The sequence below is a fragment of the Sinocyclocheilus grahami genome, unplaced genomic scaffold, assembly GCF_001515645.1.
Source record: "Sinocyclocheilus grahami isolate Dianchi unplaced genomic scaffold, SAMN03320097.WGS_v1.1 scaffold115.1, whole genome shotgun sequence".
NCBI classification, from domain to species: Eukaryota; Metazoa; Chordata; class Actinopteri; order Cypriniformes; family Cyprinidae; genus Sinocyclocheilus; species Sinocyclocheilus grahami.
In genome coordinates, this window is record NW_015505294.1 from 1,065,465 (window position 1) to 1,092,200 (window position 26,736).

Genomic DNA, 26,736 nt, shown 5'->3' on the forward strand with positions numbered 1-26,736 from the left:
CAAATTCAATAGTATTGCCATGGTTAATGCCTCAAAACATGGTCTTTCCATGGTATCGCATCCATAGCATGGTATTATCATGGTAAATGCCAAACAACATAGTTTTACCATGGTAAAGCAGCTAAATAACATAGTATTACCGCAGTACATATGGAAACAAGACATTTCTACAATAAATGCTAAATAACAGTTTTACAATGGTACTGGGTCCAAATAACATTGTATTATCACAGTACATGAGTAAAAACTGCATCCAAATAACATAATATTACTACATTATATACCCAAAAACCATGGTATTACCATGGTAAATGCCTAAAAACATGATCTTTCCATGGTATCACATCCAGAAACATTGTATTACCATGGTAAATGTCAAACAACATAGTTTTATCATGGTACTGCATCCAAATTACATAGTTTTACCACAGAACACTAGGACAAAACAAGATATTTCCATGGTAAATATCAAACAACAAGGTTTTACAATGATACTGTGTCCAAATAACATTGTATTATCAAAGTATGTGAGCAAAAAACACAGTTTTAAAATAGTGCTGCATCCTAATAGCATGATATTACTCCAGTATATGCCCAAAAAACCTGGTATTACCAGAGTAAATGCCTCAAAACATGGTCTTTCCATGGTACAACATCCAAAAAACATGGCATTACCACAGTACTGCATCCAAATAATATAGTTTTACCACAGTACATGTGGAAAAACATGGTTTTACCATGGGAAGGGAAGGATGGCTTAGCAATAGAGACTTACATTAAGGTGCTCTGAGGTAGTAAACATAAGCTCTTCATTAGACGGGTCCAGCCTGTCGAAGAGTATTGTGTCGGCTCCTTTTGAGTAAAGCTTTAACTGCCCCTTTGGGTTCCTCACTGCGGAAGAGACAGGAAATGAGAGTGCTACTTATAAATGTCTAAGTATTAGTGCTGTCAAACGATTAATCGCATCCAAAATAAACGTTTGTGTTTACATAATATATGTGTGTGTACTGTGTATATTTATTATGTATATTTAAATACAAACACATGCATGTATATATTTAAGAAAAATATGTTATGTTTATATATTAAATATATTTATATATAATATAAAATATACTTATATAAATGTATAAACATGTAAATATTTTCAAAATATATACTGTATATACATAATAAATAAACACAGTACACATACATATATATTATGTCAATTAAAACTTTTGTTTTGGATGCGATTAATCGTGATTAATCGTTTGACAGCCCTACTAAGTATACAATAAAACAGTTTCAACAGACCAGACAGCTATTGATTCCTCTATGTGAAAGAATGAATTATGCATACAGACCCATAAAAAGAAATACGTCAGGGATAATTCATAGATTTTGTGAAATACTAAAGGTATGAATAAAATACTAGACTGTGACTGTGTTTAAAATGAACAGACATTTTAAAATATAAACATTAAGTCTGTTTTAACAACAGACTTAAATTATCCCGTAATACAACTAATAAGAGATGAAAAATACAACCAGAACCTACCAATAACGCTCATTCTCTTCCGTACATTGTTGAAGTCTAAGATGGCCAGTAGCTGATAGGTGACTGCATGACCCATCTCATATAAAGTGATGGTTTCTGGAGTTCTGGAGCGAAATACGAAGCCGAAGTTGCGTGCAGCAGTAACCAGGGCTCCTTCATCCGGAGATGGTGCCTGATACACCAGCTCGCCTTGAACAATCCATTTCAGAGGTATTTTGGTCAAATTTTTGTTGCTGCATTTACAACAAAAGTGCTGATATTTAAGGTGTTTGTGGTCCAGTTTACCCTCATTTCTCTCTTCTGGCATGACGGTGTGGCAGAGCGCTAACAGACGGAAGAATTCCTGCACCAGAGGCTCTTCCAGCTTGATGGCCTCGACCAAGCTGCTGTCATGGAAACGGAATTTCCGGTCCATCAGTGGGTTGAAGGAGAAATCTACACATGGAGTTTTCTACAAGAGTCAGAAACAAGCGTGACTGCCATATACTGCACCAGACTGGACAATGTCTGCTTTATGAATTATTTTTTATATTCTAAAATATAACAAAAAATATTGTTTTTAGAATAATATTTGTATGCCTTTTTAATTGTAATAATAATAATTTAATATAATTAAATTTACATATAAGAAAAAAAAACAATTGGTTTCATTACCTCTGTAATATCCACTTTACACCCAAACTCATCATAAACATCACCTAAACAAACAAAAGCATAGCCATCAATAAATATACCCACATGTCTATAAGTGTGGACGTATAACAGGAATTGTTCAAGCATACCGTAGGTCTTCCCATTGATGGAGCACTTATTAAACACCATGATGTTCTGGGTGAGGGTGCCTGTTTTGTCTGAGAAGATGAACTCCACCTGGCCCAGCTCCTCATTGAGGGTGGTGGTCCGTGCCTCGGCAGGAGTGTCCTTACGGCTGTAGTACATTCGTCTGTCCCAGTTTATAAAGTAACTATGGCCCAGCCGCAAAACCTCTACACTGTAATAAAATAAGTTTCATGTGACTAAGACTTATTTTTGGTGTTTTATGAAAACCCTGAACTGCAAAGTGGAAAAAAATCACAAGGTGAAAAAGTGTTGTTGTTTTTTTCATTAAAGGTGTTGTGTACAATTGTTGTCAGTTCCCTCTGTACACGTTCTCTTCTCTGTAATTTTTTTCTCCATATATTCTCAAGTCAACACATGAAAAAATTGCAAGCTAACAATTAACACATTTTACCTTGCAGTTCAGGGCTCATAACCAATGGAAGCGCATAAGAAATACATAAGAAGCCACATAAGAAAATAATTATGCTTTGGTAAATTAAAATTATGAGAATAAAGAGTGACAAAATAGATTCAATTATGAGAAACTAAGATACAATAAATCAAAATGATCACATATTAAGTCATAGTGAGATAAATAGTCTAAATTATTACATAGAAATTCAAAAGTATGTGATAAAAGTCATAATTATGACTTTATTATTTAATTATGTTTCCTTCAATTATTTTAAAATCACAAAAATAAGAAATGCACTCTTTCATTAGAAAAAAATATTCCACCTTAAATAGTATTTACAGTACAAACCTTTTAATGAACTATGTGGGCAAAAAAATGTAATTAAAAATAAAATAATCGTTCAATAACCGTAATCGAGTTAAAGTGTTCAATTAATCGAGGTCTTGATTTTAGGTCATATCGCCCAGCCCTAATTGCAATTATGTCAAAATTTGAAATTATGAGATAAAAAGTCATAATTATGATACAAAGTCATAAATATTGCATAAAAATGTGAACATATGACATTGAATTAATTAATTATGACTTTTAATGTCATAATTATGACTTTTTATCTAATAATTTAAATGTTCATAATACAACATTATATCATAATGACTATCTCACAATTTTGATTCACCAAGTCATAATTATGAGATAAAAAAGTTTAAATTATTAAGTCATAATTATAACATAAAAAGCAGAACTTATGACATAAAACGTCACAATTGTGACATCAAAAATTCATACAACATTTTATCTCATGCTTTCGACTTTTTAAGTTACCATTATAATTTACCAAATAATTTTTTTATGTGGTAGAAATGGGCTTCCATACATAGCACATATACAATATTTGATTTTAGGGACCTTTTTGTCATCATTTTTTAAAGGGGACATCAGATGCAAAATTCACTTTTACTCAAGTAAAAGTAATTCAAAGATTTACTTGAGTACAAGAAAGTACATTTTTAATATTCTTAAGTATTAAAGGTAAAACAAACAACAACTTTTATTAATGAAATGTAGTGCAGTAAAAAGTATGATATTATGCTTTGGAATGTAGTGAAGTAAAAATCAGTAAAAATACTTCACTACTCTCCGCCTCTGGTTGGATGTAATAATGAACATAGCAGTCATCTTACTCCCGATATCTGAGCCGCTGAAGACGCAGTGGATTACTTTTGTTTTTGAAGGGAATGCGCCCACGATCTACCTAAATGCGTCAATGTTCGCGTGAATCATTCGTTGTCCAGTTTCACCTCCAGAAGTGAGTACAAGTTTTTTTTTAATGAATCTTTGCAAATCGCCTTTCCTAATAATGTGCTAGTTAAAAAGTTCTGCGGCTAAAGTTTACAGTCTCTTGTCACCCCACAGAAGAGGGGGCGGGATGAGCAGAGCTCATTAGCATTTAAAGGAACATGCACCGAAACAGGTTGCTGTGAACAGAGCTGTTTTTAACAGGGTAAAAAGGGTGTTGTTTTACACTACCATTGAGAAATTTTAACCAAAGTATGTTATAGACTTTTCATGAAGACCCTAAAGAATCATACCAACTTGTGGAAAACGGGCATCTGATGACCCTTTAAGCAAATGATATTGGGTTGCCGCTTGATGTTCAAAGTAAATTCTGGCTCCTGAATCAAACTAGTTTGCCAACACACTGTGTGATCTGACCTACCTAACATATAGTGAGATGGGTACGACAGTGTTAAGGATGATAACGTAGGACCAGAAGGTCAGGAAGCCAGAGAAGACTGCATTGATGGTAAGTTCCTTCCACTGAAGATACTCCCAAAAGTTGCTGCCTACTTTCTGCTCCCAAATAGTGTTTCCTATAGCCAATATGATCCCCATACAGATGAGAAATCCAAAGATCTGGAAAAAAACAAGAAATACTGCATCAAAACCTTTTACAATAACAAAATGAACTGCCCTTTTGAAAGTATGCCGGCATGAGTAAGTGAGATGCCACATGTCGATCAATCCCAGCATGCCGCTCACACACTCACCCACAGAACTAAGGTGTTCATCAGTTTATCGATGCTGGTCCGTTTGAACTTCATCCTCCCACAGTTTTGCATCAGCTTGGTTTGAAGTCCTGATGGAGAAGCAGAAAACCCAGAAGACTCACAGAACATAGCTCATCTCAGGACAGATAATGGTGTGCGTTAGGCATAGTTCATAGCGTTAATTACAGATGAGTCATTCAACAAGTCTCTGAGGAGCCTCTACACAACACAGCTAATCAATCGTCTGTGAAAATGCCATTCTACTAGGACAATTAACGGAGTATTGAAGAGACGTACCTGCGAAGATAACCAAGCCGAAACACCACTCGGTGTTACGGAGAACGCAGCCTCTCAGGAGCATTTTCTCATTGTCCAGTGGGTACTTGTTATCTTTCCAGTACAGAGTCCCTGTGAACTTGTCCAGTTTGTTGTTGGGCGGCTCGCAGATGACTTCCCCTGGGAGACACGTAACAGGAAGATGAGGCTGACATTCATTCAGAAGCAAATAGTGTTCAGCTATTTTTGGTTTATCAATAGATTCGGCTTTTCTTTGTTACATGTGTTAACCCTGACAATTTCGCCTATTGGTACACAATCCGTAAAGACTGATGACGCAGATAAACGCAAACCAGCTAGTAGATAACAACTGACTGCAGATTATCCGTGTATCCAGAGCAACTACTCTGTGTTTTAACAATATTATAAAAATACATTATAAAAATATATCAAAGCATTAAAACCAAACAAAAAAAAACAAAACAACAGCATTATAACTACATTTATATGCAGTGTTGTGGGTGATCTTCAAGGTGTTGACACACAGTTGCTAAGGTGTTGCTAGGGTGTTCCAGGCAGTGTTGTTATTGGTAACTAAAACTAGAATTTTTACTAAAAATGTTTGTTAATTGAAATTAAGTGAATAAATGAAGAGATAAAATAAACTATAAATATTATACGAAAAACTTAAATTTAAAACATGCAGTTGTTAAGGTGTTGCAGGTGGTTGTTACTGTTAAATTGAACTAAGATTATTACAAATATTTTTCGGAAATAAAATAAAATATAAATATTACATGAAAAACATAAATAAACGTAGAAATATAAAAATTACAAATGTTGCATTGGCAACTAATTGAAATTCAATAAATTTAGGTTGAAATGCTAAAATTACTAAAGCTAAAAATAAATTAAAGGGGTCATATGATGCGATTTCAAGTTTTCCTTTCTCTTTGGAGTGTTACAAGCTCTTGGTGCATAAAGAAGATCTGTAAAGTTGCAAAGACTAAAGTCTCAAATCCAAAGAGATATTCTTTATAAAAGTTAAGAGTCAGCCGCACCTACCTAAAACGGCTCGTTCTAACACGCCCCCACATGTCTACGTCACTATGTGGGAAGATTTGCATAACGCCGCCCAAATGTTCACGCAAAGAAAGAAGGCGTAACTTTTATTCTCGCTGTAGTATTGTTGTTGACGCCGCTGCCATGTTGAGAAGGCGCTGTGTTTCGTTGTGAAAGCGAAACTACTTTGTTTGGCCTTCATATCCGCTTCGTCATGCCTAGAGCTGATCCGTGCTGGTCGCTGAAGAAATACATCAACTTTGCGCTGTGTATCACCGGATCGGCTTTCACCGTGGACGAAGCGGAGTCCAGCCCGGGGTCGTCACATGTGGTTGCCGCAAGCCCGCCGGACACTCCTTCGTCGAATCCGCCGGCCGCGCCATTCTCAAGCCCGCCGCCTCTGCTCACTGTAGCCTGCCGGCCTGAAAGCGAAACTACTTTGTTTGGCCTTCCAAAAGAGGATATATGGTAAGGGACGTAACATTTCCTTCACACGCTTGAGGTATTCGGCCAATCACAACGCACTGGATAGCTGGCCAATCAGAGCACACCTCGCTTTTTCAGACCGATGAGCTTTGTAAAAATCGACGCGTTTCAGAAAGGCGGGGCATAGAGGAGAAACAATAATGTACAGTATGTGGAAAATAATGTGTTTTTTTAACCTTAAACCGCATAAACACATTTCATTACACCAAATACACAAAATAATGTTCTTTTTAGCAACATCATATGACCCCTTTAAAATGAATGAAAAGCATTAAAAAAGAAAAAAACAATAACACTAAATTTTTTAATTTTCTAAGGGAATGTGAAGGTGTTGCTAGGGTGTTTCAGGCAGTGTTGTTATCAATTAAAACTAAAACGTTTTCAGCAATTAAATAAAGCTGAAACAAAATATAAATTAAATGTAAAAATATTAATATTAGACAAAAACTGTAAATTAAAAAAATTAAATAAAATAAAACGTACAAATTTGAAATATTACCTTGGCATTTAACTGAAATAAATTAATTTTCATAGAAATAAGCTAAAGCTAAATAAAAATATTTTTACAAAAATAGTTAACTAATAAAAATGACAAATTAATTCAGCAAATTGTATTTCTTAATTTTTTTATATTTCATTTCTTAAAAAAACATTATATGGATAGTATTGAAATAACACTGGTTCCAAGTGGTTACTTATGTTGGGGGGAAAAGGCGACCAAAAGCCTCTATATACTGTTCTTTAGATATTTTACAGGGATTTTTGCTGTCCGTTTTATCATTGCCCATGCTAAAATTGCAAATCCACTCACTAAAGCAATAACATACCATTAATAAGCCACATAATTTGAACTATCATTCATGTCTAGCATAAGCAATGTAGGATAAGTGTTCAAATCCCTAACCCCTAATAAAAGCACTAGCAATATTGCTTCTATGTAGCAACAGACATAAACATTATTTTTCCAATTTCAAGCATGCAGCAGCCATGCTCTACATTACCTTTAATGGAATTCAAGTGAAAACACTACAAATCTCATTACAAACGCTCCTTGACAGCTTCAAAAGATATGCTCAAGCATACCAGAGGCCCCGCGAGACAAAGCCACACAGATAAATCTGATCAATGTGACGGATGCAATAAGTGTTTATGTTCACTCATGATGACTCACGTTCATTTCTGTTAATGGTGCACTAATTGTGTCTTTGAAGAAAAGCTTTACCATTAAAGTCTGCAAGCTTTGCAACATCGTCCCCGAGGTCTGAGGTCACAGTCAAGGCTTGGCGCACCTTCAGGTTGGTCTCTCTGTTGGAAAGAGTCAATAGCATGAAAGAAGCTCATGTTCATGTCTGGCTATAGAGTCACAAAATCAAATTTACTGGATGTTGAACAGTCCAAAGGGAAGTGAGCATATAAGTGAGCTAATATGCGATATTAGCAGTGCCACACATTTCACAGAAAACTTCTCACCCATCAAGCTCTGCAGTCTCGATATAGCACAGTCCATAGGGCTCACTGCTAGAGAGGAGGAGAAGGTCAGCCTGTAGACAGCAGAGAGAGGAGACACTCAAAGTAGTGTAAAACTCATAAATCATGTGCTGGGTCAATCTACTCCAGATAGTTCGTCACCATACAGTGCTTTCACCTGCTAAAGTCCACAGACAATGCTAGTCATACTGGCATCATCAAAATCCATGCAATGGATTAGTTTTGCCTATGCTTTTAGTGTCAGTTTGATGGCATGGTTGTTATATTTAGGGAACAAGGTTTGTATGCCTTTTTTATTCTGCTCCTGGCTGGTTGTCAGTCGCAGCCAGCTGAACCATATGGTAAGAAGTTTTGAAATTGTATGAAATTCGGTGCAATTTTGATGGCAATTTTGAGATCTACCTCTCCAAGACTAAATATTATTAAATTAAATTAAAGTAAATCACTTTTGAACTTTCAACCAGGGGTCCAGGGCCCACTAGGGGGTGTCAAGAAGACTTCAAATGTTTTCAAAAGAAAAGAAAAAAGGAAACGAAAAAAATTTAAAATATGCCAAAAACACGAAAAAAAGAAAAAAAACACACACACGCACACACATATACAGTGGGTACGGAAAGTATTCAGACCCCCTTACATTTTTCACTCTTTGTTATATTGCAGCCATTTGCTAAAATCATTGAAGTTAATTTTTTTTCCTCAATGTACACACAGCACCCCATATTGACAGAAAAACACAGAATTGTTGACATTTTTGCAGATTTATTAAAAAAGAAAAACTGAAATATCACATGGTCCTAAGTATTCAGACCCTTTGCTGTGACACTCATATATTTAACTCAGGTGCTGTCCATTTCTTCTGATCATCCTTGAGAATATACAAGTGCTATAACAAGTCTCAGTTAGCTTAACGCAGTACACGTAGCAAGGTTTTTTTTTTTATTACGGTATATAATAAAAAGAAAACAAATAGAATTGGAAAAGAATAGAGCAAGCTAGTGTTAGATGCCTTTTTTGCTTTTGTTAATTGTATAATAAATAAAAAGAAAACAAATAGATAGAATAGAAAAAGATTAGAGAAGCAAGTGTTAGTTTAAAAAAAGAAAAGAAAACAAGCTGTTAGTAAATAAATAGAGTGCAAGTTTAAAAAATTTTTTTTTTTATAAAGAATAGAATTAGAACACAGAGTGCTAGAGTTAGAGTTAGAGGGTCAAATAAAGATGGAAGAGATGTGTTTTAGCCGATTCTTGAAGATGGCTAAGGACTCAGCTGCTCGGATTGAGTTGGGCAGGTAATTCCTCCAGAAGGGAACATTTAATTTAAAAGTCTGTGAAAGTGATTTTGTGCTTCTTTGGGATGGCACAATAAAGCGCCGTTCACTTGCAGAACGCAAGCTTCTAGAGGGAACATAAGTTTGAAGTAATGAATTTAGGTAAAGGGGTGCAGAGCCAGTGGTGGTTTTGTAGGCAAACATTAATGCCTTGAATTTTATGCGAGCAGCTATTGGTAGCCCGCGCAAATTGATAAACGGAGGTGTGACGTGCATTCTTTTCGGCTCATTAAAATTAATCTTGCTGCCGCGTTCTGGATCAATTGTAAAGGTTTGATAGAACTGGCTGGAAGACCTGCCAAGAGAGCATTGTAATAGTCCAGCCTGGACAGAACAAGAGCTTGAACAAGGAGTTGTGAAGCATGTTGCGTTGAATAAAGTAAATCTGCTCACATGAAGCATGTGAAGCATGTTATGTTGAATAAAGCAAATCTGCAGGACCGGGCACTTTTACCAATGCGGTCTGAGAAAGTCAGCTGATCATCAATCATAACTCCAAGGTTTCTGGCTGTTTTTGAAGGAGTTATGGTTGATGTGCCTAACTGGATGGTGAAATTGTGATGAAACGATGGGTATGATGGAACCACAAGCAGTTCTGTCTTAGCCAGGTTGATTTGAAGGTGATGGTCCTTCATCCAGCAAGAAATGTCTGTTAGACATGCTGAGATGCAAGCAGCTATCGTCGGATCATCAGGATGGAATGAGAGGTAGAGTTGAGTGTCATCAGTATAGCAGTTATATGAAAAGCCATGTTTCTGAATGACAGAATCTAGTGATGCCATGTAGACAGAGAAGAGAAGTGGTCCAAGAACTGAGCCCTGAGGCACCCCAGTAGTTAGATGTTGTGACTTAGACACCTCACCTCTCCAATATATCCTGAAGGACCTATCTGAGAGGTAAGACTCAAACCACTGGAGAGTTCTTTGCCATGAGGTGCAATGTTGAACTTCCAGTGGCCAGTATGAGAGAGTAAGCGCGAATCATCACAATTAAAATAACCAAAGACTTAAACTACTTCAGTCTGTGTGCACTGAATTGATTTAATACACAAGTTTCACAATTTGAGTTGAATTACTGAAATAAATGAACTTTTCCATGATATTCTAATTTATTGAGATGCACCTGTATATAAACACACACAGATACACACACACACACAAAAGGTTATTTATTTGAATTTAATTATAATTTTTTAGTGTTTTATTATCAATTTATGTAGGCAAAACAGTATAATAGTATACTTTATCAGTTATAGGTCAAAACATGAAAATAATTATTGGCCTGCTGCATCAACCAGAATTTTAAAACTGGTACATTCCTAATTTGTTTTTCAATGATATTAAAAAAAGAATATATATATATATATATATACACACACACACACACATAAATAAAAAATACATAAAATAAAAAAGAATCATGATTTTTGGACCAGCTTTTATTTAATTCCAAAATAAATAAATAAATGAAACTAAAACTAATGAGTTTGACCATAAAGACATCCATCAGGAAATGAGTCTGGATCTTGACAATGTTTTCACCCATTGAAATGAATCAGTTTCAGAGTAGTTTTTGACAATTAGATTGTAAATTAGGGTTAAATCTGCTCATAACCTTTAGACTGATATTTATGATATTGTTTGATTCTTTGGACTGTGGTTGGTACAATGCACATGATGTGATTGCCATATCTGCTATATTTATTATATTAGCTATATTAAAGTTGGCCTGTTTGGTTATAGTGTATTAGGAAAAGCTTAACACTTACAGCAACAAACTGATTGTTCTCAAGTTTGATGATATCCCCCACTCGTACATTCATCCATTTCTCATTCTGCAATCTGAAACAGATTGTGTTTGTTCCATCACAAATCAGTTTTTATTTCCTAAACATCTCTTAAAGCAGTTACAGTTCAATAATTGTATCTCAACAGCAAGAGATACAGCAGGAAATGCTGATACGTGGCATAAATGCACTTACATTCCTTTGATGAGTACCTGAGACTGCCGGGTGTTGACTTGTTGATCACTTTTATGGCGGAACTGAAATCCAGAACAGATCAATCACAGCAAACATCAGCTCAGCTTATTTCAAGCAGCCCACATTTCTTTGTAATCTCAGTGTTCAGAGTCGTAAAGATCAACAGGACTAGAGTAGATTCTCACATAGTCATCAGTAGCATCTTTGACAGCTGTGATAGCCAACACCAACACCAAAGGCACAATGGTGGTGAACCACGAAAGAGAGGAGATTTCTGGAATTAACTGGAACACACAACAGAGTGTTAGTGTTGTACAACATTAAAGCGATAGTTCACTATTCTGTCATCATTTATTCTTGCTTCTGTGGAACACAAAATATGTTTTGGACTATTTTTGTCCTTACAATCAAAGTCATTTTTGGCCCAAAAAAGTCATTTTTCACAATATCTTCTCTTGTGTTCCACAGAAGAAAGGTCATACAGGTTTGGATCGACATTTTCAGTTTCAGACATCACAGATCGTGGTTTTTTTTTTGTCACTTTTAATTAGGAACCATGAAATTCAGGATCAAATTTATAAATGAGGCTCCAGATTTATCTTCAGTACACTGGTCTTGTAATTTCACAAGTGACCTTAAAAGGCTGGCAAACCTGCAGTATCAGCAGAACTAGGAAGTAGGCGTTCGCAAAACGTTGAAACTGTTCGAACAAGTTAATGGGCAGGAAGGTGAAAACGTTGTATTTTGCTGTCTTGATGCGATTGTCCTGGGGGGAAAAATGATACAGATAAAAAAAAAAATTATAATTTTGACTTAACAGAAGTTGACCAAAGTTTGGGTAAGATTTTTTTTATGTTTTTGAAAGAAATCTCTTATATTTGATCAAAAAATACAATAAAAACAGGAATAATGTGAGATTTTATTACAATTTAAAACAAGTGTTTTCTATTTGAATATATGTATGTAATTTATGTCTCTTATACTTACCAAGACTGCATTAATTTGATCAAAAATAGAGCATAATCAGTAAAATCGGAAATGTTATTATAATTTAAAAGAATTGTTTTCGGTTGTAATATATGTTAAAATGTCATTTATTCCTGTGATCAAAGCTGAATTTTCAGCATCATTATTCCAGTCTTCAGTGTCACATGATCCTACAGAAATCCTTCTAATATGCTGATTTGCTGCTCAAAAAAACATTTATTATTATTATAAATATTGAAAATAGTTATGCTGCCCAATATTTTTTATTTTTGATGAATAGAAAGTTCATCGAACATCATTTATTTGAAATCTAAATCTTTTATAACATTATTATGCCTTTACTGTTCCTTTTGATCAATTTTGTTAATTTGTTCCAATATTTTTTATTTTTGATGAATAGAAAGTTCATCGAACATCATTTATTTGAAATCTAAATCTTTTATAACATTATAAATGCCTTTACTGTTCCTTTTGATCAATTTTGTTAATTTGTTTTAACAAACAAAATCTTGCTGACCCCAAACTTGAAATTTTAAATGAACACACATTATAAATTCAAATGTCCCTGTTCACAAAACATGAACAGAATGAATCCATCTGCATATTAATGCAAATCCATTCAGATATGAACCGATTGACATACAATGGTATAATCCATACATAAATACATTCTGGTCATATTTCACAAACAAGCCCAATGAGTTAGTTCTTAAAATGAAATGTAAAAACAGGCTGTCACATTATGAAATCATTATGATTTGTTCTAATAGTAAAACATCAGCAGTACATCACTTAGTTAAAAAAAACACGCCATTTTACAATAAAAGACATTAACAGACTTACAGCATAACTGAACCTCTCATTGTAGTCGCGATCGTTGGCTCGAACATGTCGTTCTTCCTCTACAGTGGAAGAGAAGTTTAGTTTAGTAAACTATTAGTAAGACCAGAGGCATCATCAAGTACATTTCCATAAAAAAAGCCACAACAGTTGTGAACTTTCATAACAACATGCACCCAAAACCAAAATCCTTATCATGTATCTCAATTCCAGTATCTGTTTGTCCACTAAACCGATACTCCTCATAATCTCCTCTTACTCCATTTCTAAGGAACCATAAATGGGCTCGATATTTTCCAAAACCACTAACAGCGCCGTCCCGAGAGCGATGTCTATGAGATCATCAGTGAATATCACTCAGCAAACGAGGGAAGTAAAAATAGAAAGAGTGTAAGTGAGAAGCTATCAAACGTCTCCTGGAAGACATTTCCATAGATGTAATCCAGCTCTTCCAGTATACATCCCCCGTTTATCATCTCGCCCTCCCAATCCCACAAGTCCTTGCAGCTCTACCTTGTCCAGGTGATTTTGAGCGTGGGTTCCAACCTCCTCTCCATGGTACTAACATCCATAGCCATTGCAGCGCCATTGCCTGTTTGCAATGTCATTCTTGGAGCGGCACAAACAAACGTTCAGGCATTAGATTCAACTCTAACTTCACAGAGTCATTAACAAGACAGTCAAAGCATGAAATGCACAGGATGAGGTGTCTGCTTTCTGTTGGGCAGCTAGGTTTGTGGTATGTATCAGCCGTCGCCTGCACTTGTTTTTGATTGCGAGAGATTGTCTCGCCTGTGGAATTTCATCGCCTGCAGGGCTTATGCTTATTAGCACAAAGCTACTCCTAATCATTTACCAGCTCTTCACTCAGAAGTTAGTGAAGCGTCTGGCATTATAAACACAGGTCTTGCTTTTGGAAAAGCCGAGAGAAATTTTTTCATGCTCTGAAGTTGCTCTTTCATTTTTGGGTAATTAAAAAGGTTTTACAAATAAAGGTATAAACAGCACCGTTGTGAAAATCAATAAAATGAGATAACGACCCTGACATATCAGTCTTTAAGAAAAATCTGTTGTATTCTGGATTCAACATGGATTCAATTTTAAGAACTATATAATTTCATTTAAATGATAGTTTAGTATATTTATGTTAATAATAGTAATATTTTACATGATTATGCACAAAAAGTACACTGTTTTGGGGTCAGTAAGTTTATTTTAATGGAATAAATGTTTTTATTCAGCAAGGACGCATTTAATTGATCAAAATTAAAGACATTTATAATATTAAAAAATATTGTTCTTTTGAACTTTCTATTCATCAAAGAATCCTGGAAAAATGTACCATTTTTCACAAAAAGTTTCCACAAAAAAATATTAAGCAGCACAACCATTTTCAACATTGAGTAATGGCTCCTAAAAATTCAGCTTTGCCATCATAGAAATAAATTACATTTTATAATACATTCAAATTATTTTAAATTATACTAATATTTCACATTATTACATTTTACTGTATTTTTGATCAAATAACTGCACCCTTGTTGAGCACAAGAGACTTCTTTCAAGAACATTAAAACATCTTTCTGACCCCAAAACTTTGAACAGAACTAGTGCTACTGAAAATATTATTAATTATATATTTTTAATTATTATATATAATAACATATAAAATACAAATTAAATATATATTATTATATTTTTTTAGAATAAATACATCACATTCTTTTTGGAACTTAATGAACTAAATAATTTTAAAAAAGTAATAAAAATAATATTTCAGATGCTGAATCCCAACTGAATGAGCCATGTTTGTAAAATAACTTTGGTCACACACACACACACACACACACACTCTCTCCATAGGTGTAAAAAGCTGTATTTTCAATCCCCTTACACTAAACCTACCCCTCATGCAAAACTTTCTACCTTCTTAGATTTTCAAAAAAAAAAAAAAAGTATATACATTTTAATATACTAAGGTCTCTTACCCCATGTTTCATCATCTCTCTCAAATGTAAATAAGTTAAAAGAAGTCCTGCCCAATGCTTGCCATTCAAATATGTAAGCCGTGGCATATCGAAACCTCTACAAGTTGACACATTTTTACCGTTAATGTCACACCGCACCAGTCCTGTGAATAGCGCAGAGTAGCTCAGAAAATTTGGGGGGACCTGATGAGAAAAGTGTGATTACGTATGAAATCTTAAGACTGTGGTATCTTGCCAGAACAGAGCACAGTTTAATACATTGTTCTGAAACATATGAGATTACTGGAGGCTTTTTGAGAAACATCAGGAGACTAAAGTCTCCATTTGCTCTCCATTTAATTTTTATTGCTGTCTAAGAAGCCCTATAAGGTACAAAACAGGGCCTTGTTTTTTTTAATAAATGGTCTTTGAAAGCAGGTGCTAACCATCAGAAAAACACCAGAGGTCAAACTAAATTTCTTATATTAGGTTTATAATTTTTTCAACCCTGTTACTGTTTACATAGTCTAAATACGTTTAAAACCCTGATTTTGTCATTTTCTAGCAAAAAACATTAAACAAAGAATTTGCACCAGAATTTGCAACAGGGTGAATCTAGGATTGTTATCGTTAAAATTATTTCTACAGTAAATTTAAGAAAAATATTTGTTGCTTATTTTTTTCCTTACAATAACTCGAACACTTGCAGCATGACATATTGCATCCTCAACACACAATGTGTTATTACTAAATTTCTTATATTAGGTTTATAATTTTTTCAACCCTGTTACTGTTTACATAGTCTAAATACGTTTAAAACCCCGATTTTGTCATTTTCTAGCAAAAAACATTAAACAAAGAATTTGCACCAGAATTTGCAACAGGGTGAATGTAGGATTGTTATCGTAAAAATTATTTCTACAGTAAATTTAAGAAAAATATTTGTTGCTTATTTTTTTCCTTACAATAACTCGAACACTTGCAGCATGGATATTATTATATTTTTTTAGAATAAATACATCACATTCTTTTTGGAACTTAATGAACTAAATAATTTTAAAAAAGTAATAAAAATAATATTTCAGATGCTGAATCCCAACTGAATGAGCCATGTTTGTAAAATAACTTTGGTCACACACACACACACACACACACACTCTCTCCATAGGTGTAAAAAGCTGTATTTTCAATCCCCTTACACTAAACCTACCCCTCATGCAAAACTTTCTACCTTCTTAGATTTTCAAAAAAAAAAAAAACGTGTATACATTTGAGTATAATGACATCCTTAATTAACCATATAAACCTGTACACACACACACACACACACACACACCAGGTTTTTGATATTGTAAAAACTATAAATAATTAAACTGCTGCAACTTCTTCCTCGTCTTGCCTTGTTTGGGACACGTCTTACTCTGTACTTTTGCATAGACCTTAATCAGGTTAGACGCCATATTGAATTTAAATCTGATGAAAATGAGGCTGTGAGGGATAGACTTATAGTCTTTACACAAGGTCCTACATCATGTAATTTTCACAACTCACAACTTTCCAAACTGTTTTACTGAGTTTACAGAAAGTTTTTTTTTTCAGAAAGACGTAAAAGACGTTGTTAAACAGCAGTACAATCCACTGAACGTGTTGTACTTCAGTCCCTCACAGCCTCGTTTTCACTCATGTCAAAAATTAAACATGGCGCTAGCCTGACTAAGGTCTCTTACCCCATGTTTCATCATCTCTCTCAAATGTAAATAAGTTAAAAGAAGTCCTGCCCAATGCTTGCCATTCAAATATGTAAGCCGTGGCATATCGAAACCTCTACAAGTTGACACATTTTTACCGTTAATGTCACACCGCACCAGTCCTGTGAATAGCGCAGAGTAGCTCAGAAAATTTGGGGGGACCTGATGAGAAAAGTGTGATTACGTATGAAATCTTAAGACTGTGGTATCTTGCCAGAACAGAGCACAGTTTAATACATTGTTCTGAAACATATGAGATTACTGGAGGCTTTTTGAGAAACATCAGGAGACTAAAGTCTCCATTTGCTCTCCATTTAATTTTTATTGCTGTCTAAGAAGCCCTATAAGGTACAAAACAGGGCCTTGTTTTTTTTAATAAATGGTCTTTGAAAGCAGGTGCTAACCATCAGAAAAACACCAGAGGTCAAACTAAATTTCTTATATTAGGTTTATAATTTTTTCAACCCTGTTACTGTTTACATAGTCTAAATACGTTTAAAACCCCGATTTTGTCATTTTCTAGCAAAAAACATTAAACAAAGAATTTGCACCAGAATTTGCAACAGGGTGAATGTAGGATTGTTATCGTAAAAATTATTTCTACAGTAAATTTAAGAAAAATATTTGTTGCTTATTTTTTTCCTTACAATAACTCGAACACTTGCAGCATGGCATATTGCATCCTCAACACACAATGTGTGATTCAATAGTTGAACTCTCTGAACTCCAGGACCTACTGTTCTACTGTACAACATGGGCGATGTTCTCTGTGTTACTGTAACATCACGGTGATGTGAAACATTAATCATTACAACATAATCCATCTGAATCGATCCAGATTTGGGAATCTGGGCTTGGATCCAGTTTATATTTTTGCTGAGGGTCACATTATATCACAGACCGAATAAGCTGGCTGGAGTTGTGTTGCACCGCAGTCACAGCACTCACTCCAGACTTTCCTCAAGTATTGCTAAAACGTCACGCTCACAGCCAAAAGACCTGAAGAGGAACTGGAACTACACAAGACTTACCAAATGAGTGAGACTCTAGACGAAATCCCACACTGTCTGTGCTTCTGACAGCAATAATGATCAAACTAACAATTGCCTGGTGGACAATAAGATGGAGGAGGAGACCTGAAGGAGGGACCTGAGCCACATCTACAGAACTAAATATATAAGAATCTTAGGGTAGACTATTAAGCAACCACCCAAAACACCCTAGAAACTGCATAGCAACATGCCACACTATAGCAGGGGAATGGGGGAAAATATTGGGAAAAATCTTGTTTAGTTCTGTTTTACTCAGAATCCGATTACAGGTTTTAACAGGAAAACCACAGAATCTTTACCACAACTTCAAGAAAATCACTTCTACATTTTTGGTTGAGCAAGGTGACTCAGACAAGACGCAGACAAGGAGAGTAACTTATTTTCTCAAAAATCTACTAACCAGTCAACCTTTACCAGAGTAGCCTGGTAAATCATTTATGTATTAGTTTTTATTGGTTCGTTGACTGCTATGGCTTTGTGAAACATGAGAATTGTTTCCTCATTTAGCTCAGGTGCTAAAACCGTCATCAACCATTAATAATTGAACAGTTTCCACACCCAGAGATGCACCAGATGAGTTTACACTCTGTTCCCACATTTGCCCCAGCACACAAATTGCGCATAAGGTATAAAGTCACATACAACTTCCCTAAATTTCAAAAACTTCTACTAGTTTAATTCTTTGTTTTTTCATGCAAATACTTAAGCCCAGAGCATTCTTTGGTTTCTATAAACACTTAAGGCTAAAGTATTTTTTCAGTTTTTACGAACACTTAAGACCAAAGTATTCTTTGTTTTTTACAGTATGCAAACACTTAAGGCCAAAACATGCTTTGGTTTTTACGAACACTTTTCATTTTCCGTCGGTCTTAGTACACGATGTAACTACAGAAGAGCCAAGTTTTAAATACTACATTAAAGTGATTATTACATTTTGAATATGGATATTTTTCTTACAAAACGCATCAATTCACAACAGGAGGCCTTTGTTCACCCCCTGGAGCCGTGTGAGACACTTTTTTATTATGGATGGGCGCATTTTATTTAACTTCTTTTGGACTGATGCACTGCAACACCCGCTGAGTGCCATTAAACAGCTAGAAAGATCAAAGACCATTTTTAAAATAACTCTGACTGAATTCGTCTGAAAGAAGAAAGTCGTATATACACCAAGGATGACTTGAGGGTGATTAATTTATGGGCTAATTTTCATTTTTGGGTGAACTAACCTTTTAAGCCCTGAGCATTCTTTGTTTTTTACGAACACTTAAGCCCAAAGAATTATTTCATTTTTACACTGACACTTAAGTACAGAATACTGAATTCTTTGCTTTTTACGCGAACACTGAAGGGCAAAGTATCCTTTGGTTTTTATGAACACTTAAGCTCAAAGTATGCATCATTTTTTTTAACACTTAAGCCAAGAGCATTCTTCTTTTTTTATGCGAACACTTAAGCCCAAGCTATTTTTCCACTTTTTACAAACACTTAATGCCAAAGTGTCCTTTGCTAGAGTTGCATACAGCACGCATTACGTAAATTGAATCTATTTCTCTCCAGAATTATGACTGATGAAATGTCTTTGTTGTTTTTGTTAAAACTAGAGTTGCGAGTATCAATTAACCCCCTCACACAAGTGCTCATCAACTATTTGATCTATTGCATCTCCAGTAGTTTGTTATCCATCTCATTCGCTTTTTTCAGCTGTAAAACAACAGCCACTGTTACCACCTTGTGGACAAACTAATTGGCGCAAACAAATTTAAGGTGTTCAAGTAGACTGAGCATATAGGAGTAGAAATATCTGTCAGTGCACATACACTACAAGTGTACTATGCTGATAACAAAATTTATGCCGTACACACTTTACACTTACCCTAGCATACACATAATAACCGAAGTATCCTTTGGCTAAAAATTGCTAATAGTCTTTAGGTTACTGACTAACGCTAGTCAGATGCAGACTATACTAAAGGCAGGTAAGTTTTTCATTCTAACATTTTAGTGGACAAAAATTTAGATCCTGTAAATGAAATGCGTACATCTGCTAAATGTTTATTTTTTCAAATTAGTGCATTAATTAGTGAATTAAAAGGTACATTAGCATGACATGGGCTAAAGTCACAAAACTTTTGGTTCTAATTCATTTGTAACAGTTAAAGTTGGCTTCCCTCTTTTGAATTTGCACAAGGGCTCCTTGACAAACATTTCAGCAATTATGGAAATTACAGTACAAGTGCGTTACAGTACAAAGCGCATCCACAAAATGTTTAAATGACCTCGGTGACTAATACACGGAGGCGTGTGTATTCTTCCTGTTTGTGTACTTGACCACTTAAACACTAACAAAAAAAAGTCAACAGTCGGGCAACAATCTTACAACACAGCCAACTTCTCACTTTCAACATTAGCGTATTACACCAGCTAGGCTCAACACAAAGCTCAACACACAAGAAAAATACCTGCAGGTCTCACGCTCATGTCCCCTCAGTTATGAGCACTAGTATGTAAGTGATCTCCATCCAGTCGGCCAGATCATGTTTTTAAAATGATAAAATACTGAACTGCCTCTGCCGCCCAAGGGCAAGAAACGATCTGTGGTTTATACAAGGTCAAAGAGGCAAAACGTTACGTCACTGGCGGATCCGTTACCTTTTCCCACCCATAATCACACACACAAATACGTAGTGCACTTCACGTAAGCATCCCTATAGCAGCAAAGCATCTGTGTTATCTCTGTGGACCAGCAGATGAGAGTATACAGGAACAATGAGTGATGTCACAGGAAGAGAATACAAACTGTCCCTTCTTTTTAAAATACTAATGAACTATTTCTGAGGATGGAAACCAGTTTGATTTGTTTATGTGCAAGTGAAACCGAGAGCAGCAGCAACAGTCACACAAGGAGGGTGTCATCAAGGTTTCTAGGCAACAAGACCTGAGAAGAGCAGAAGACCTCAGCTCAAACACATGGCGTCGCTGAATCCTGGAGCTAACAATAAACATATTAAATGCAGAACTTCAGCACTGACTAACAGAGCAGGTCTTTTGTTCAGCAGCATCTGATCTGGTGAACTGAAAACGCTGTAATTATCTGGTTGTTTGTGGTGTCTACGCTTGATCATGTGGCTGGGTGTCAATTTAGGTTACTGTTAAAGAGAAGTAACTGCCCAAGAGAAAGCATCGTATTTCACCCCAAATCGAACGAAAAAAGTATATATATTGCAAATTTAGAATATATAATTTCTAATAGTGCTGGGCGGTATACCGGTTCATACCGAATACCGGTGTTTATTTTTGTTATGATATGACTTTTTAAAATACCGCAATTGTGTGTCGCTTGAAAGGGGTCCCTTTTCACTGTTGCACTGTGGTGAGGGCACAGCTGTATGTGTTACTAAGCGTGAAAGTTCCGAAACTGAAGCTGTAGAACTAATAGAACGTGATGACACCGAAAAACTCATCCACAATATCCACATTGACCGCCACAAATATCCACCGCCCCCTGCCATCAGCTCCCACGTCTTACACACACGAGTGCGACTTTAGCACTAGATTGAGCAACTTTGGTGTTTATTTTTGTTATGATATGAATTTTTAAAATACCGCAATTGTGTGTCGCTTGAAAGGGGTCCCTTTTCACTGGTGCACTGTGGTGAGGGCACAGCTGTATGTGTTACTAAGCGTGAAAGTTCCGAAACTGAAGCTGTAGAACTAATAGAACGTGATGACACCGAAAAACTCATCCACAATATCCACATTGACCGCCACAAATATCCACCGCCCCCTGCCATCAGCTCCCACGTCTTACACACACGAGTGCGACTTTAGCACTAGATTGAGCAACTTTCAGACCCTTTTAGCGGCTTTTTTCCATAGAATATTCATACTGACAAACCTAGCGACTTTTTGGGATAAACCTTAGCTATGGTTCAGTTGGAAGATTTCGCCAGTGCTGTCCCGCAAACGTGAGGTCTGACTTTCCCGGAGAAGTGTCACCTCTCTCGGCATCTGTTCTGTGCAGTGAGTGGCAGAGAAGCAGCGCATTCAGTTGGCCGCACCGCAGCCGACTCGTCAATAAAAGAGTACAAAACAGCGTTTCCTAGCACCTGTCGCTTACTGATTGTTTGGAATTATAAATATGAGCGTAGTTCGTCTGTTAATATCACATGCACTTTTTTGTTTGTTGTTTTTTTTAGTTTGTTACTCAGATGCAGGCAGTGCGCTGCATGAGACAAAAAAGTAATATAGCCTCTCTTTAGTGTAACTTTTTTGTTTGTTGTTTTTTTTAGTTTGTTACTCAGATGCAGGCAGTGAGACAAAAAAGTAATATAGCCAAAATAACCACATAGTCGCTCTTTAGTGTAGATGCATGTTGCATGTTGATTTTATCAGACAATGCCGCGATTATGAATGAGAGTGACTCCTGGTTAACATGTATTAAAAGGGGTTGTGTTTAGTCACTATTTAGTGTGGTATTTTTTGACAATATTCACTCATCATGACAGTAAAATAGGGCATTCTAAGTCAATATACTGCAGTATTTCCTCTCTCAATCAGTAGAAAATATGGTTAACACCCGGTCATGCATGAAAAAAAAATACCGTCATGTACCGTGAAACCGGTATAATTTTGAAAAATACCATGATATAACTTTTTGGTCATACCACCCAGCACTAATTTCTAATACATTAAAAAATATATAATTGCATTTGATTTATTTGTTTATTATTTGTATATTTTTATTTTATTTTTTGCATTGTGACTATATTTTTAATGACAACTAAGCATTTTTTTTTTTTCCGGAATTCCCATTATTCTCAATGGCGATTTTCATTAGATTCTCATTACTGTAATAATGTATTTTTTTAATAAAATACAAATGTATTTAATCAGCATAAATTACATTGTTTTTTAATTACAGTTATAAACATTGTTACAGTTATAAACATTGAGATTTTTTGCATCATAGTAATTTACTTTTCTTGAAAATTATGTCACAATAATGCTTTTATGCATATGCTGTAATAATTTCTCAACAATCACTTAAAAGAGTTTTCAAATATATTTAAAAAGTATACATTGCAAATTTATAATATACAGAAAATATATAATTGCATTTGTTTGCATTTTATTTTTTGCATTGTGACTATATTTTAATGACAATAAAGCAGATTTGTATTTATTTATTTATTTTTTGGAATTCCAATTATTCTCAATAGTGATTTTCATTACTGTGATAAAAACGCGATTTTTAAAATAAAATAAAAATAAATAAAAATTGATTTAATCAGCATAAAAAATATGTTTTGAGTGTTTTTAATTAGCATGCGATTTGTTGCATCATGGCAATTTACTTTATCCATAACAAAAATTTGTTTTTATGCTTATGTTGTAATTATTTCTCAACAATTACTTAAAAAAGTTCAATAAATGTTAAATGTAAAATATATTCACTGCTAGTGTTTATGTGGTTTTAGACATTTGTCCATTTCCTTTGTTTTTGTTCAGCAACTGCACTAACCAATGCGAACGTCCTTCTTCCAAATTGCCATAACATCAGGCCATCTTCGACGGGTCCTACGGGTTTCTCTGCAAAACATGCCATGAAAACAAGCGTGAGTCAAACAGCACGTTTCCACTGAACACCATGTAACCTTCCTCATAGAAACGACTCGATTTCATTTAGCTGATCTGAAGATTATATTGATAGTGATTTATACAAAACATCCCAACAAAACACTTTCCTATAAAGCCATAATGTAATTCATAAAGGCTTGTTTACTTGCATTGGGAAGCATATCAGCTGATCAGCTAGAGTCACACAGCGCAGTGTAATTGTCTTTTAAAGTAGCACAGAGTTCTCGCTGTTTTTAATGTCTGACACACATTTAATGTCTCTTCCCCCACACCGTCCTAATGAGACCCCAGCGGAAACCCGTCAGGTCTCTGGGAACACACTCGCTCCGTGGGGAACACTGCAGTAAACACAGGTGATGCCGCTGCAGTGTCCTGCCATATGCTGGCTTCGCATGACAAAACCATTTGTGGCCAATACAGAAAGAGCTTCTATAGGTGGGACATTATACCGAACGTAGCTGTGAAAAGGGATGTAAGCTTCTCTGATTTAGTGTGTGGGAAGGTTTGTTGAAAATAAACGTGACTTGGAAGACCCCAGCAGCGCACACTTTGGATTTCTTCCTTTTTATAAACACCTGATACTGTACATATCATCAGCTCATTAATAAAGGCTGCAGAACTATAATAAGGATATACTATAATTATCCAAAGTGTGCAGTGTTTGGCTACTCCGGGACCACTGGTTTAATAGAAATCAACACTGAACGTCTGTAAGCAGTAGAAGCATCTGACATACTGACCCAACATTGACTGCAGAGCTCTACAGACCAAAATAAATGTGACTGTAGACTCTCATATATTGACAGTCATATCCTCTGTCTAGCTATAAACCTGCCAGGGAATGAAAGTATAGAATATCATTTGGGAAAATACTATGGAATTAAATTGAGATTTGCCAAATATGGATGCATATTACATAACACATGCCAAAGAAACAAAATATATAATATGTTTTTTTATTATAATTAATAATTATTTCTAATATATTATTTTAATGTAATAAAACTATACATATATATATATATATATACAGTATATATTACCTACATCTATTGTGCTATATAAGTATATACAATAATTATGTTTATTAATATAATTATTATTATTATTATTGTAGTTGTTATCACATAGTTATGCACAACCAACAAATTACACTAGATCCATCATTATATAAATAAACATGTATTAACCTATAATTTTAACCTAAATGTATTGCTATATAAATATATTAATAATAATTACCACTATTATTATTATCATTGTTATATACTTATGGATTACCAACATATTACAACACAGATATATTTTAAAACACAATTTTTACCCACATTTACTGTTACATAAACATAAATATATTTAAAACAATAAAAACAACAAGGGTTATTATTATATACTTACATATTACACATATTACACTAGATACACTCTAAATACAATTAAATTACATATTCGATGTTAAATTCAATATATATATAATTTATTTTAATATATCTCAATAATATTGAAATGTTATGCAATATTTAGTCATGTTTATATTTATAACATTTTTGATTACAACAAACCTTGAGAATACACTATCTAGTACCATTATTCGGTGTCTAAACAGACAAATTAGTCAGACCCAAGGTAAAAGTCAATTAGTCAGCCTTAAGTGGCACATACAGTGGATGTAAAATAAGATCGATGGTTACAATGAACGGACATCTTCTATAAAAGAGTTGCTACAGAATGCAATAACAAGGCACTGCTATGCCACTGAACGACAAGCATCCCGCAGACAGTCCTCTCTGCTATAACGCTCATAACTGCGGTGTATCATTCTCTAGCACCACAGCACGAGCCACTATAAACAACAGACAGACAGCGCTCACCCAAAACATGCTCCATCCATTCATCTATGGCTCTGCTACGGAGACAGGGTGGAGAAACGCGTCCATGAGAAATTAGCGACAGAAAACACCGGACAGTTGCCTAAATCTGCCTCCTGTTCCCTCGCGCTCGAGCTCTGTCGCTCACACACACACACACACACACACACACACATACAGCGCAACGCAACAAGCAGTGAAGAAACATATATTTGGTTATATTATACTATATATCCCATAATAGTATTCAATTATTAATAGGCCTATAAATATATTTAATATTTTAATATCACCGTTAATACACTAGTCTAGGTTTACTGTTGTTATATATAAGCAGTGTTGGGGGTAACGCATTACAAGTAACGCGAGTAACGCAATCAGATTACTTTTTCAAGTAACTAGTAAAGTAACGCATTACTTTTTAATTTACAAGAGAATGAAAAAGAGTTACTTTTTCAAATAAGTAACGCGAGTAACGCAATCAGATTACTTTTTCAAGTAACTAGTAAAGTAACGCATTACTTTTTAATTTACAAGAGAATGAAAAAGAGTTACTTTTTCAAATAAGTAACGCGAGTAACGCAATCAGATTACTTTTTCAAGTAACTAGTAAAGTAACGCATTACTTTTTAATTTACAAGAGAATGAAAAAGAGTTACTTTTTCAAATAAGTAACGCGAGTAACGCAATCAGATTACTTTTTCAAGTAACTAGTAAAGTAACGCATTACTTTTTAATTTACAAGAGAATGAAAAAGAGTTACTTTTTCAAATAAGTAACGCGAGTTACTTTTTTTTCTTCCAGTTTATTGACTGACAGCTCTCCTGTCCCCATGTTGAGAGAAATCAGAAGATGTTACTGTAGTTCTAAAATAAATATGAATATGCATTAATTCATCTCACTCACACACACACACAAAAACAGATTCGGTTTTCCTCAAAATGAATAAAAATAATGCAACTCAGAATATGACGCAAGCCTGCAATAATTAAATGTTAAACAACACAAATATGCTTTATGTATTTAATCTCATTCTATTAACCAATGTCTTTGCTTCTGACCTTCGATGATCCAGTTCAACCGTACTAATAAGCACAAATTACTCCAGACAAACATTTGTCTGTGTTTTTATTGCTGAAGTGTGTTGAAATTTCTTCTTCTGCATTCTACTGTACGGACGTAAATGTAC

General features: G+C 34.9%; 1 protein-coding gene across 1 annotated transcript in view; it reads right to left on the bottom strand.

The window, feature by feature from the left end:
- Positions 1-25,681, bottom strand: part of LOC107589328 (probable phospholipid-transporting ATPase IM) — a 36,275-nt gene extending 10,594 nt beyond the window's left edge. Inside the window, exons 1-17 of the mRNA XM_016277738.1 lie at positions 25,551-25,681; positions 23,564-23,631; positions 13,276-13,334; positions 12,098-12,211; positions 11,631-11,729; positions 11,446-11,507; positions 11,233-11,305; positions 8,120-8,190; positions 7,872-7,954; positions 5,123-5,281; positions 4,826-4,914; positions 4,495-4,691; positions 2,323-2,531; positions 2,195-2,238; positions 1,826-1,991; positions 1,541-1,729; positions 776-891 (exon numbers count right to left, since the gene is read on the bottom strand). Of these exons, the coding sequence (XP_016133224.1) occupies positions 776-891; positions 1,541-1,729; positions 1,826-1,991; positions 2,195-2,238; positions 2,323-2,531; positions 4,495-4,691; positions 4,826-4,914; positions 5,123-5,281; positions 7,872-7,954; positions 8,120-8,190; positions 11,233-11,305; positions 11,446-11,507; positions 11,631-11,729; positions 12,098-12,211; positions 13,276-13,334; positions 23,564-23,631; positions 25,551-25,570 (1,818 nt within the window). The 5' untranslated portion in view covers positions 25,571-25,681. The remainder of the gene's footprint in view (positions 1-775; positions 892-1,540; positions 1,730-1,825; positions 1,992-2,194; positions 2,239-2,322; positions 2,532-4,494; positions 4,692-4,825; positions 4,915-5,122; positions 5,282-7,871; positions 7,955-8,119; positions 8,191-11,232; positions 11,306-11,445; positions 11,508-11,630; positions 11,730-12,097; positions 12,212-13,275; positions 13,335-23,563; positions 23,632-25,550) is intronic.
- Positions 25,682-26,736: the final 1,055 nt, after the last annotated feature.